The 13,072-nt window shown below is 50.1% G+C and overlaps 1 protein-coding gene across 1 annotated transcript in view; it reads right to left on the bottom strand.

Moving 5' to 3' along the window:
* Positions 1-1,858: 1,858 nt before the first annotated feature.
* Positions 1,859-13,072, bottom strand: part of Cd276 (CD276 molecule) — a 57,161-nt gene continuing 45,947 nt past the window's right edge. The window contains 4 exon segments of the mRNA XM_052188183.1: positions 1,859-3,889; positions 5,101-5,136; positions 6,402-6,443; positions 8,893-9,027. Coding sequence (XP_052044143.1) covers positions 3,867-3,889; positions 5,101-5,136; positions 6,402-6,443; positions 8,893-9,027 — 236 coding nt within the window. The 3' untranslated portion in view covers positions 1,859-3,866.

Below are 13,072 nucleotides of genomic sequence, written 5' to 3'. Positions count from 1 at the left end.
TTTCTTGTTTTTTCTCCTTAACTTGACAGAAGCTTGAGAAGAGGGAGCAGTTGAGAGAGTGCCCCTGTAAGACTGAGCTGGAGATGAGCCTGTGGGACGGTTTCTTGATTAGCGATTGATGTGGGCGTGCTCAGCCCACTGTGGGCAGTACCATCCCTGTACAAGTGGTCCTGAGTTGCACAAGAAAGCAGGCTGAGCAAGCCAAGAGGAGTAAACCAATGAGCAGCATTTTTCCATGACCTCTGCTCCAGTTCATGTCTCCAGGTTCTTGTACTGATCTCACTTCCTGAAGAACTATGCTCAGGGTATGGAAGCTGAGATAAACCCTTTCCTCCCTAGGTCGATTTGGTCACAGTGTTTTATCACAGCAATAAAAAGCCTAATATATTCTCATCCTGAAGTAGGGACATTAGCAGAAGCCCTAAACCAGGTTAGATTTGGAGACAAAAATGGGTGGAACTAGAAAATATCATCCTGAGGGAACCCAGTCACAAAAGAACACACATGGTGTGCACTCACTGATAAGTGGATATTAGCCCAAGAGCTCAGAATACCCAAGATACAATTCACAGACCACATGAAGCTCAAGAACAAAGAAGACCAAAGTGTGGATGCTTCAGGAAGGGGGAACAAAATATTCACAGGAGGTAGAGGGTGGGGGGGACTTGGGAGGAAGAAAGGAGGGGGAATAGGGGGGATCAGGTATGAGAGGAGACGGGGACGGACCTACAGAGAGTCAGGAATTTGAACAGAGGTGTGTAGCAATGGAGGATGAGGAACTGGGGGTAGCCATCAGCAAGTCCCAGATGCCAGGAAAGCAAATGGAGACGAAATTAACTGAAATGCCCAACAAAAGAGAGGGAGAACCTGTAGAGACCATATCCAGAGGTCAGGTAAGACTGGTTGGGCAGTTGGGCCACACACTCATCTCCAAATTCTTAACCCAAAAGGGCTCCTATCTAAAGGAAATATAGGGATGAAGTGTGGAGCAGAGACTGAAGGAAAGGCCATCCAGAGACTGCCCCACATGGGGATCCATCCCATATGCAGACACTAAACCCAGACACTATTGTAGATGCCAAGAACTGTTTGCTGACAGAAGCCTGTTATAGCTGTCTCCTGAGAGGCTCTGCCAGAGCCTGACAAATGCAGAGGTGGATGCTTGCAGCCAACCAGTGGACTGAGCACAGGGTCCCCAATGGAGAAGTTAGAGAAAAGACTGAAGGAGCTGAAGGAGTTTGCAGTCCCATAGGAAGAACAACAATATCAACCAACCAGACTCCCCAGAGCTTCTAGGAAGTAAATCACCAACCAAAGAGTACACATGGAGGGACCCATGGCTCCAGTTGCATATATAGCAGAGGATAGCATTATCAGGCATCAATAGGAGAAGCCCTTGGTCCTGTGAAGGCTCTACGTCCCAGTGTAGGGGAATGCCAGGGCAGTGAGGTGGGAAGGGGTGGGTGGGAGCATTCTTATAGAAGCGGGGTGGGGGGAGGTGGGGGGTGTGAATGGGAGAGGGAGGTCCAGAGGGAAAGGTGAGAAAGCGGAAAACATTTGAAATGTAAATACATAAAATATCCAATAGAAAGAAAGAAAGAAAGAAAGAAAGAAAGAAAGAAAGAAAAAGAAAGAAAGAACAGTGACATGCACATCAGTAGGAGGTGGCACTGGCAAAGGAACCTGACTTTGGTCAACCAACTTCACTTTCCTAAGAGGAAGATTGCAGCCAGGAGCCTAAGGAGACCACTGGGCTATGGAGAGCTAGGTGACCCTTCCCCAGGTGGAAATGCCCAGGACAGATTCCTTCCTTCTAGCACCAAGTCACCCCACAGTTTCACAGACATCACAGGCCAGAAACTATTAAAAGAAAGACATTTATTTCTCCCCAAATATACCCAGTTTACAGAGTTCTGTGTTTTATTATTTTTAGTCTTTGAGATGGTTTCCCTGTATAGCTCCAGTTGTCCTGGAACTCACTCTGTAGACCAGGCTGGCTCTGGGACCTGTCTCTCCCAGGTGCTGGCCAGAGTCCCCATGTTTAAATTATCCTCAGGTTCTCCGGTACTGGGGTGGGAGAGAGGCCTTCAGGAGGACATCAGAAGTTCTGCCAGAAGCCAGGGCTGTCAGAGACAAACCAGGTACACACCCCAGCTCCAGAATAGCACCATGGTAAGAAGGCCCTTCTTGTCCTCAGGCCCTCCTCAGGCTCCAGCTGTTGAGGAGGTCCCAGCATGGCCTGTCTGCAAGGCTGTGACTACCTGCCTTCCAGTCCACATCTATAAAGATTCTGGAAAATACCCAGCTCTCCAGGTATGGGAAAGGGCTATGCTTTCTCCAGGTTTCCGCTCCTACCCTGGGCCCTAGGTCAGGGACAGTGTGGGCTGAGGGTGAGGTAGCGAGAGGCTGTGAGTACAGATGGATACAGTCAGGAGCAAGGCCATTTCCCACCTGGAGGTAAGTCCTCTGATTTTCCTGCAGGACCCTAGTACCCAGCACAATGCTCACCCCAGTTGCTGGGGTACACTGTGAAGGTGTGTCTCTGTGTATTCAATTGTTAATTTTATACCAGTAGAGGGCTATATGTTGGCAGGATCTGGTGTCGTTATTTCTGTGGCCCATCAATGGTCTCATATTTTATACATATTTGTTTCTTCCTCACCTGCCTAAAGAAATCTAGAATTACATCTGATCAGCTTTATTAAAGAGCTGACAGCCAATAGTTGGGCAGGAAGTCAAAGGTGGTACTTCAGACAGAAATAGAGACTCTGGGGAAGAACTGAATCATGGGAAATTTGCTGATGGACACGAAGGTGGATGGATGATTCAGAGAGGAGCAGAGAGGTAGACCTGGCCATGTGGTGGGACAGAATTCCAGGGTTAGTAGGGATAGAGTATTTGGGAGACTACCCAGCAAAAGGCCTAAGCTTTAAAATAATAAACGTCTGTGTCATTACTTATCTAGCTGGCAGGTCTGTGAAAGTCCCATTGGATCTGATGGTTGTTTAACAGATGTTAATTTACTAAGAAAGGAAAGGTAACAGAGATTCCCAACATGGGGAGCACAAGGTTGAAGGCTGACCCTCTGAGGAGATTAGAGCCAGGAGACCAGCACCTGCTTCCTATGGGGAGAAAGGGCACAGCCCAGGGCAGCTAGAGGAGACCATGCAAAGCAGGTATGTACACGATCCAGCATGCACAACTGCAGGTATCTGTGACCTGAGTGTGTGGATGGGCGGTGTGCCCGATGTCACTTAGTCAGGGAGGGAGACAACCAAAGCCAGGGCCAGATCAGGGCAGGGGGGTCAGGATAAAGAGTGCTGGGATCCCATCCTCGTCAGAACAAAGGTCGAGGATCGGACACTAAGATATGTCAGGGCCATGGAGAAAGGACCAAGAGGTAACTGTGCAGCTGTCTTCAGAGAAGTAAGGCAGGGGTTCATCTGAACAGAATGTACCTTGGAAAATAATAGCAGTTACACGGTCTGCACGGCTCTGGGGGGGCAAGGACGTGGGGGTGGTTTGTGTGTGTCCATTAGAAGTAAGGCAGAAGGAAGAAGGCTTATGTGGTATCACAAGGCCACTGAATGACTCTGGAGGAACACTGAGGTGGAGTGCTCTTTGTGTCCGTAAGAAATAAGGCCGCAGGATGGTTTGTGTGTCATGTCACTGGAGAAATGAGGCTGCAGGATGATAGGAATTGAGTCCATTGGAAAAATAAGGCTGTGGGTGGCCTATGAACCACATCCGTTGAAGAATGGGTAGATCTGTGGAACAGAACCCATTCAGGGTGGGCAGGGCTCACACTGAGGCTCAACACAGCCAGAGGGGTGGGCCCCCCACCTGGGAAGGGCAGCAGCTCCCAGTCAAGCTATTTCTTGTCCGTCATCTGCATTTCAGGGTGGAATGAAAGGAAAAGGGAAAAAATGCATTAGAAGCTAAAAGGTCTGCTCCTGGTGGTACATCAAACGTCACATGCCCAACTGGGAGCGCCCACCCTGCCCACTCTCCAGGAGGCTGTTATATGTGTGCAGGTAGGGCTAAGGAGTGTGTCTCCTTACACTGCTACATTGTGTGCACACAGGAGCCAGTGTGGAGAGTGGGTCTGCTCACCCTACACACTTCCTCCTACTGGCCTGCTTGGTCCACCTATATGACTCACCCTTGAAGGCCTGGCCCAGTTCTCTCCACTGGCAGGGTGCCCCTTCCCATTCTAATGACCCGAAGACTCATGCTGGGCAGCTCTGTGGAAGAGCATCCCAATCTGACGCCCCCGCCCCCAGCCCTGCTCCATGCCCCAGCTTGCACGAGCCACCTGTGGCCCTGCTCTTCTCCCTTCCTCTGGGATCTGTCTGTCCTCAGGAAAGAAGCTGTCATAGCCTGCTTCTGCAGTCATCCATCTCGGACACAGACTAAGGCCAGGATGACTACCTGGGACGCAGGAAAGCCCTTGCTTCACCAATAGGGTTACTCTGTGTAGCAACTCTCCTCAGATACCCAGCTGACATTTCTCAGCAGCAGGGCTCCCTCCATTTTTCTGTGCTCGCTGCGCTGCCCTGCCATTGGGAGGAGACCACTCACTTCCTATGTTTCCTAATAAGCCTTCCCCGTGAGTAACAAGGGCTGCTGTACTGATTAGCCCCCTTCTATGCACCAGAAATGTGACTGCCCAGATGAAAACTACATTTCTAGCCTCACCTGGAAAAACAGGTCATGTGACTAAGTTCTGCCCAATGGGATGTATCTTAAGTGACAGCAGCTATTCTTGGCCAAGCCCTAGAAAGATGTTCCCTGCCCTCCTTCGCATCCCTTGCCTCTGGAGGGGGCATGGCGGCCACAGCAACCCCGTAGACCCAGGGACGAGCGATCCGGATTGCAGGGGACAGCACCCAGGCACTAGGCTGCCTGCAGCTTTAGGACCCTCAGTCAGGAGGGGCAGAAATGCCCGTGTAGGACGGACGGGTGGGTGAGCAGATGCCGCTCTTCTGGAGCGGAAGCACAGGTCAGCAGCGGAAGGGTGATGATGGCTGTCCTACTCCCCAGTTTCCTACACAGACACACAAACACACACACATTCAATCTCAGGCACTATATCATTACCTTCTTTGTTTTCAGAGGGTTTCAGAGGCTGCAGAGCTGAAAAAAAAAAAAGCCGGAGTTTGTGATAAGAGAAGACTCCTAGGGAGGCAGGTGGAGGGAGAAGGGGGGTGCGGAGGGGAGGGGCAGAACTCAGCACCATCCAAGTACCAGGGGAGGAGCCCCAGAGCCATCCCAAGCCCAGTTCCCAAGTTCTACCTCCACCCCCTCTGAATAAGTCCCACATATCTCTCCTCCTTCAATCTCAGGCCCCCTTTTCTACAGAACACGGACAAGGACCCACATCCGACTAGCTGGAGATGTGGCAGCACACAGAGCCCAGGCCATAAATGAGGTGAAATGAGGATCAGGATGGCTGGTGTGGTTACAGATGCCTCCCGAGGCCCAGGGTCACGTGGCTGACTGACTCCCTAGCCCATTCTCCTGTCTTCTGCCTCCCTCCATCCCTCCCCCTGCCAACATCCGCCTCTGAGTGTGAGAGATGAGGTCCTATCCCAGCTCCATCTCCATGCTGGCCACACAGGCACCAACAGGTGGCGAATTAATTGGCATGATTTATAGCAGTCCCCAGGCACATCTCCTGCTCTTTCTTCTGTGGGGGTGGGGAGGGAGCTGTTGTCAACTGGACCAGTCCGAGATGGCTCACTACAAATCTGCCTTTCTCAGCTGGGTCGCTCCTGGTCCTGCAGCTGTGAGGCACGAGGACTTCAGCATTCACCCTAAGGCCTGATCTCAGCCCAAGACCTTCTGCAAAGCAACAGCTTCTCTAGGCTCTGGAGAGAGCTTTGGAGCAGCTCTCAGGTGCCATTAGAACAGGGCCAGGATTGTATCTTACAGGTGACACATGGAAGCCCAGAGGAGCAAAGCACTTTGCCAGTGTTGCACAGCCTCTAAGGAGAGCCGGGCTGTCCACAGTTGTCTGCTTTATCACAATACACACCTCCATAAGCTCTTAATTAGACACCAGCATGGCTCTGTCTTCCATATAGACTATCTCATTTAATCCAGTGTAGAGACACCTAGAGACCTGTTCTCACACGCATTTCTTACACATGGGAAAATAAATAGATCAAAGGGACAATTATTTGCTAAAGGCTCCTTTGTTTATAAGAGACTTCCTCTCCCTTGAAGCCCTCCTTCTATCCCTGGAAAATCCTCAGTTGGATGGACCAAGGTAGGCAGGAGACTCCTAAGTGCAAGTCGACCCTGGGTCGGGGGCCTCCATCAGAGGGTGCTTCAAACCTCAGAGCATGAAGTCTTGTCTCTTGTCCCTGCTGCCTCCCGGGTAGGAGGGCCAGACCCACCTGTCTTGGATCCGTCTCCATCCCCGTCCTGGTCCTCAGCACCTAGACGGATGAATAGCAAGCTTCCTCAGACTCTCAGCCCTGCACTCCCACACCTGGAGACTGAGCAGATCTGACTTGTGGTCTGATGCTGGATTCAAGGTTGGAGCTTGAGACCAGACCAGGATGTAATGGGAAGGCAGGAAGCCCAACACTGCCCATCTGTACCCACTCGATCCCAGCCCACATCACCACATCTGCACCGCACTTCTTTTATTTTTATGTGTGTGTGTATGTGTGTGTATGGATGTGCACGTGTGCTTGCATGTATGTATGCCTGCATATGACGGTCAGCCGTTGACATTGCGTGTCTTCCTCAGTGACTCTCCACCTTCTTTTTTTGAGAGAGGGTTTCTCACTGAACACGGAGTTTGCTGAATCAGCTAGTATGGCTGGCCAGTGAACTCCGGGGACCTTTCTGTCTTCCTAAACCCCAGCGTTACAGAAGCAAGCGGCCATATCAGGCTTTTACGTGCTTGCTGGGGATCCAAACTCAAGTCCTCATGCTTGCCCAGGGGCCACTTTACTGACAGAGTCATCTCCCCATCCCTCTGTACCCCACTTTAGTGTGCCCACCCATCCTCTATCTGCCACACACAGCCCACTTAACCATCTATGTCCCAAGTATCACTTACCCACAATCCACCAAACTCCACTCACATTCTCCTCATACCTAGTCACCTTCCGGCTTTCTCTGCCTGCCTGCTCTCATGCCTCAGTTTACTCATGTGACACCCACCAACGTCTACTCACCCGTCTATGATCACCAATACCAATTCATAAGCACTCGTATCCAGCAGATGATGGCACCATGAGGCTCTGCACACTCCACATTCCAAGATACTCTTCCCAGTGACACATGAACTAAATGCTCACAAGGCTCGAAACCTGTTCTCACTCAGACACACCCACAAGACTTATACATTCAGTTTCACACTTGTTTCCGCAGATACACTCATTCCTTGCCACACGGGAGCCTTACACAACCACCACCTTCATGAACCATCACACTCCTGTTTACACTCAGTTGCCGTGCTTATACACTGACAGGCAGGTCCACATCCACTCACATAGGACGTTAACTTGAAGGTCTAAGGCTAGACCTCTCCTGTTCATTCTGTCACAGGCACAACAACTGTTTGAACGTCTGTTTCCCTCCCAAATGCACAGCGACATTGGCTGCAGTCAAACAGTATCAAGGGGTGAGATGGCTGGAGAGATGGCTCAGTAATTCAAGAGCCCTGTCTGCTCTTACAGAGAACAAGATTCTGTTCTCAGCACCCACATAGCAGCTAATAATCACCTGCGACTCCAGTTCCAGACATGCATGCAGGCAAAACGCCCATATACAAAAAACTATAAATTAAAAATTTAAATTTAAGCTGGGCAGTGGTGGCGCACGCCTGTAATCCCAGCACTCTGGGAGGCAGAGGCAGGTGGATTTCTGAGTTCGAGGCCAGCCTGGTCTACAGAGTGAGTTCCAGGACAGCCAGGGCTATACAGAGAAACCCTGTCTCAAAAAAACCAAAAAATCAACAACAACAAAGAAAAATAATTACATTTAAATTTTAAATTAATTTTGTTTCCTAAAGATGCAATGCTTCTAAAGGGTGCTTGGGCTCTGACCGCGCCACTCTGGCAGACTAGACAGGTGCTGTGGCCTTTGCCCTCTCTATTTCTACCATCTAATGACCAGTAAGGCCTCTCCAGGTGCAGGTGCCTGGACATGATATTGACTTACCATGGTATTGTGCATGTAGCTGAGTGTGTGGTACCTGTGCATGTGTGCACACCTGCTAACATGTGTGTGGGTGCACAGGTATGCAGAGGCCCAAGGCTAATGTCAGGAGTCTTCCTTGATCATTCTCCATGCCTATTTATTAAGACCAGGTCTCTCGCTGAGCTGTAGTGGTGCACACCTGTAATCCCAGCACTCTGGGAGGCAGAGGCAGGCGGATTTCTGAGTTCGAGGCCAGCCTGGGCTACAGAGTGAGTTCCAGGACAGCCAGGGCTATACAGAGAAACCCTGTCTCGAAAAAACCAAATCCAAAAAACCAAAAAGACCAGGTCTCTCAGTTGAACCCAGAGCTCACTGATATGGCTAGTCCAGCAGATCCATTTGATCTGGGGAAGCTCCGTGTCCTCCTTCTAAGAGCTGGAATTACAGACAAGCTGCCATGCCCACTAGATATTTAAGTAGGTGCTAGGGTTCCAAACTCCAACTTTCATTCTTCTGTGGCAAGTGCTTTCTGTGCTCTCCCGGCCTGAGAAGCACAAGCCAGGAAATTTCTGTTCTTTATTGACCCTGTCTCGGGTATTCTCATACAGCTGCACCAAAAAACTAAAATAGCTACATGCCCCAAGACATGGAGGCATGTATGTATACCATATGCACGCGCACACACACATGTGCACCCATGCACTTGTGCACACACGTGCCTCTCTCCCTCACCTGCATTTTCCTCCTCGCAGCTCTGCTTGATCTTTCTCCAGCACACGAAGGCCAGGGCCACCAGCAGTACCACAAGACAGACAGAGAGCCCCACGGTCACCCACAGAGCCTCAGGGGGGAATGTCATGGGCTGCCCTAGAAGAAGAAGAAGAAAGAAAGAAGCTGAGACCATCTTGTTCTACGGTGTGAACAGGTGCTCCCAATCTCACTGTACACCACCAAATTAAATAATGCTCACTGAGGCTCCCCCAGCTGCCTGGATATGGTACACAAACCAGTAAATGTCTATTCTTTTTTGATTTATTTAATGTATATCTGCATGTACACCTGCATACCAGAAGGGGGCATCAGCTTCCATTATGAGATGGTTGTAAGCCACCATGTGGTTGCTGGAATTTGAACTCAGGACCTCTGGAAGGGCAGCCAGTACTCTTAACCACTGAGCCATCTCTCCAGCCCAAATGTCCGTTATTTACAGAACTCTGTCTCAGGAATTCTCTTACAGCTACACCAAATAATCTAAAACAGTGATGTGCCCCAAGACAAGCAGGCATGCACGGCTGAACCTCTAAGAGCTCTAAGCTGACCCAGCTCCCAGCTTTTCTGTCTAACGTCGCCATGGGAAACCCTACTTCAGCTGTTCTCTAAAGAATCACTCCGGACTCCATCCATGATCTACACAGTCGCTGTCATTTTCCCTTCCTAGCAGAGTCACCTCTCCAGAGGCCTCCCTGCCCCGCTGCAGTCCTAGGCATCAGTCAGCTACAGCCCATGAGCAGGACTGTGGCCTGCTTTTGACAATCCATGAACTACAATTAGCTTTTATATTTGGGAAGGGCTACAAAAAGAAAGGAGAAAGAAATAATAACAGAAAGAAAAGCTACAGTACTCTGGAGTTGTATCTCAGTTGGTAGACCGCTTGTGTAAAACACATGAAGCTCTGGGTTCAATGCCCAGCAGCATATGAACTGGGCATTATTTCCTGAGCCCCTAGGTTCCCAGATCTAAGGCGTTAGAGGTGGGAGGAGAAGAAACTCAAGGTCATCCTCATTACATATTTAATTCAAGGTCAACTGAGACAATGAGATCCTGCCAATCAATCAATCAATAGTAAAACTGAGACAAAGACATCCTGCCAATCAGTCAATCAATCAATAGTAAAATCATTAGCAGAGAGATGGAGCGTAGCCCATAAAGCACTCTCTGTCACTCACTGCACAGAACGTGTGCCTAGTTCTGAACATAGATAAGGGCCTGGAATGAGCGTCTCAGTCACTCACGGATCCATACAGATCTGGGGGAGCCCCACCAAGAGAATATTCACGTGCAACCCTGAGCCTCCACATCAGATACCTCATGTCAAGGAGTGAGTGGAGGCTGGGCAGCCCAAGGTGGGGGTGAGGCCAGCAGCTGTTCTGAGCACATCCCCCATGACTCCAGCATAGCTACCACCCGGACCCCAGTGCCACACTGGGTCCAGGGCAGAGCCACGGGTGCAGGGATGGGGACTGGGTAGGGGGACTAACAGAGACAGCTGATTCCTTCTACTCTCTGGAATCAACATGCAGTCAGGGCATCAGAAGCTGCAGTAGAGTACACAGGCAGCGGGACCCAGCACATTGCACCCAGGAACTGTGGGAAGTTTCTGCAGTAGATATGCTTTCCACAGACATGGGTGGGAGTCAGGGCACACCGCTGCTCTGGACCCTGAAGAGGCCAGCACCGGAGCAGAAGGCCACAGCTGAGGTGGGTGGCCAGGTCAGTCTAGAGCCTGTGTGAGGGTTCTCTGGAAATGTGTAAGATGTTCCAGTAGCAGTGAACAGGGCAGAGCAGCAGAAACACTCAAGGGACTCCACCCTCCCTGAAGAACTACAGGCAGCTAATGGTTCTACAGGGGAAGGAAAGACATTTTCCTCTGTGATAAGGCCGCTTGATAAAGTGCCCAATAATTGACCCCTCACTTGTGCCCCTGTAAGCAGTCCTAATGAAAGCCATAGTGTCACAAAATATAAAGAGACATTAAGCCGGCAGTGGTGGCACATGCCTTTAATACCAGCACTTGGGAGGCAGATGCAGGTGAGTTTCTGAGTTCGAGGCCAGCCTGGTCTACAGAGGGAGTTCCAGGACAGCCAGGGCTACACAGAGAAACCCTGTCTCAAAAAACCAAAATAAAATATAAAATAAATAAATAAAAGAGAGAGAGACATTAAGATGGGAGGGGGACACCAGCTGGTAAAAGAGCCTCCTGAGAATGCCTGATGACCTGAGTTCTAGCCCCAGACCCAATAGTGGAAGAAGAGAACCAATTCCCGAAAGTTCCTCTGACCTTCACACACACACACACACACACACACACACACACACACACACAGAGGTTCTGAAATAATGAAAATAGGAGGTGACTGGTTGGGCAGAGGAAGGAGATCAGCAGGCATGAAAGGGGACACGAAATGCTTTTGGGGTGAGCATGATCGGAATACATTGTATACATATATGAAATATACTCTATTGATATATAATTACTATAAGCTAATAAAAAACTGAAAGGGAAAGTTCATCCTGACACTGTGCCTAAAGCATGGTGAGACTTCCTTCATTCCCCTGGCCAAGGACACAGTCAGCTGGGGCTCAGACCTACATCTCCAGTATTTGTTCTAGAAAGCCCTCTCTCCCCAGAGATGCCTGGCACAACACACTCAACATCACTAACCCCCATCAGGTGGAGGGAGGCCAGGCAGAGGACTGAGCATCGAAATCCCAGAATGCTGTACAAGGCAGAGCTTCCTGAAACCAAATGCAGGCCAAGGGCTCCAAGGTAAGGCAGCTCCGCTCTAATAGAAACAGGAGGCCAGCCGGCGGGGAGGAGAGAAACTGGGCTAAGAGGCCAATGCTGGCCTCACATCCCCGTTCACCTGCTCGCTGCAGAATGCGGCAAAAGGATCCAAGGGATCCTCAGTGGAGTTCAGAGAAGCTGGGGATGCGCCAAGCTATGGGCAAACCACTGCCTTTGCATTTGTCAGTTTCCAAAGTGGGGCCTGGCCCCCAAAACCATTGGAGCCACTGTGCTGGTCTGTGGTCTTGGGAGAGTCCTTTTCCCCAGGCCTTGGTCTCTTGTCAGAATTGTACTTGACGACACTAACCCAAATGAAATCCCTTTCAGTCGATGCTAGCTACTGAGTCAATGTTCTCTGAAGCAGGGCAACTGTTCTTTCCACATACTAACCCTTGCTTCACAGTGAGCACAGTACAGGTATCCCAGCCCACCTGGTGCGTGTTGGTCATGAGTCCTCTGTCCTTCCTAATAACCTCCATACCTCTGTCCATCTCAGTCCAGAGTCCTTGGTCTTTCTTATAAAAACAAAACAAAACAAAACACCTGAGGGTTTTTTTTTTTTTAAAGATTGTGTGTGTGTGTGCATGTGTGTATGTGTGCGTTCATTAATACATGCATGTGAGGGTACCCACAGAGGCCAGAAAAGATCATCTGATCCCTTGGAGTTGGAATTATAGGTGTGTGCAAGTCACCTGATATATGTGTGGCTCTGGTCTTCAATAAGAGAGCAGCAAGTCTTTTTAATCACTAAGCTATCTCTCCAATCCCAGTGAAACGTGGCTTTCCTGTGATGTTCTCTGTAAGAGCATGGTGGTACCTCAGAATATGAGAGCTGAGGAAGAGGCTCCCTTAGAGGATGTGTAGACTGGCTCTTTACAGAGAAGGTAGGTTCAATCTTGGGGAGGTCTGGGTGTCACCTTAAAAGTAGGAGGAATAAGACTTACCCCTGGGAGACAAGCACAGATGGCGGCCACCGGCTCTGAGTTCATTTGGATAGAAACCCACATAAGGCCCTGCATGGTCAGCAGCAGAGGTGAGCTGCCGTGAAGCCTAGGGTCTACACAGACACTGGAAACCACTGGAAGTAGAAAGCTGGGTGGGCTGGGGGGGGGGGGTGTCAGGCAGAAGTTATGAGAAAAGACACAGACTGGTGACAGTCACCCTGATCTGAGACATAGAGGTCCCTGGAAAAGGTCGCACAGCCCAGAGGGAGGCACTGGGGAGCTAGACCTACCAAAGGACTGAACAGAGACATGCCAAGGCCAAACACAGAGGGGGACTGTCTACCTTGGCATGAAGGTGAGCCTGAGCATGGAAGGTTCCTACCTGGACTTGTGCTGACCTGGA

This window comes from Apodemus sylvaticus, chromosome 7 (assembly GCF_947179515.1).
Source record: "Apodemus sylvaticus chromosome 7, mApoSyl1.1, whole genome shotgun sequence".
Lineage (NCBI taxonomy): Eukaryota > Metazoa > Chordata > Mammalia > Rodentia > Muridae > Apodemus > Apodemus sylvaticus.
Note: the sequence above shows the minus strand (reverse complement) of the source record. Positions and strands in the feature narration are given on the sequence as shown.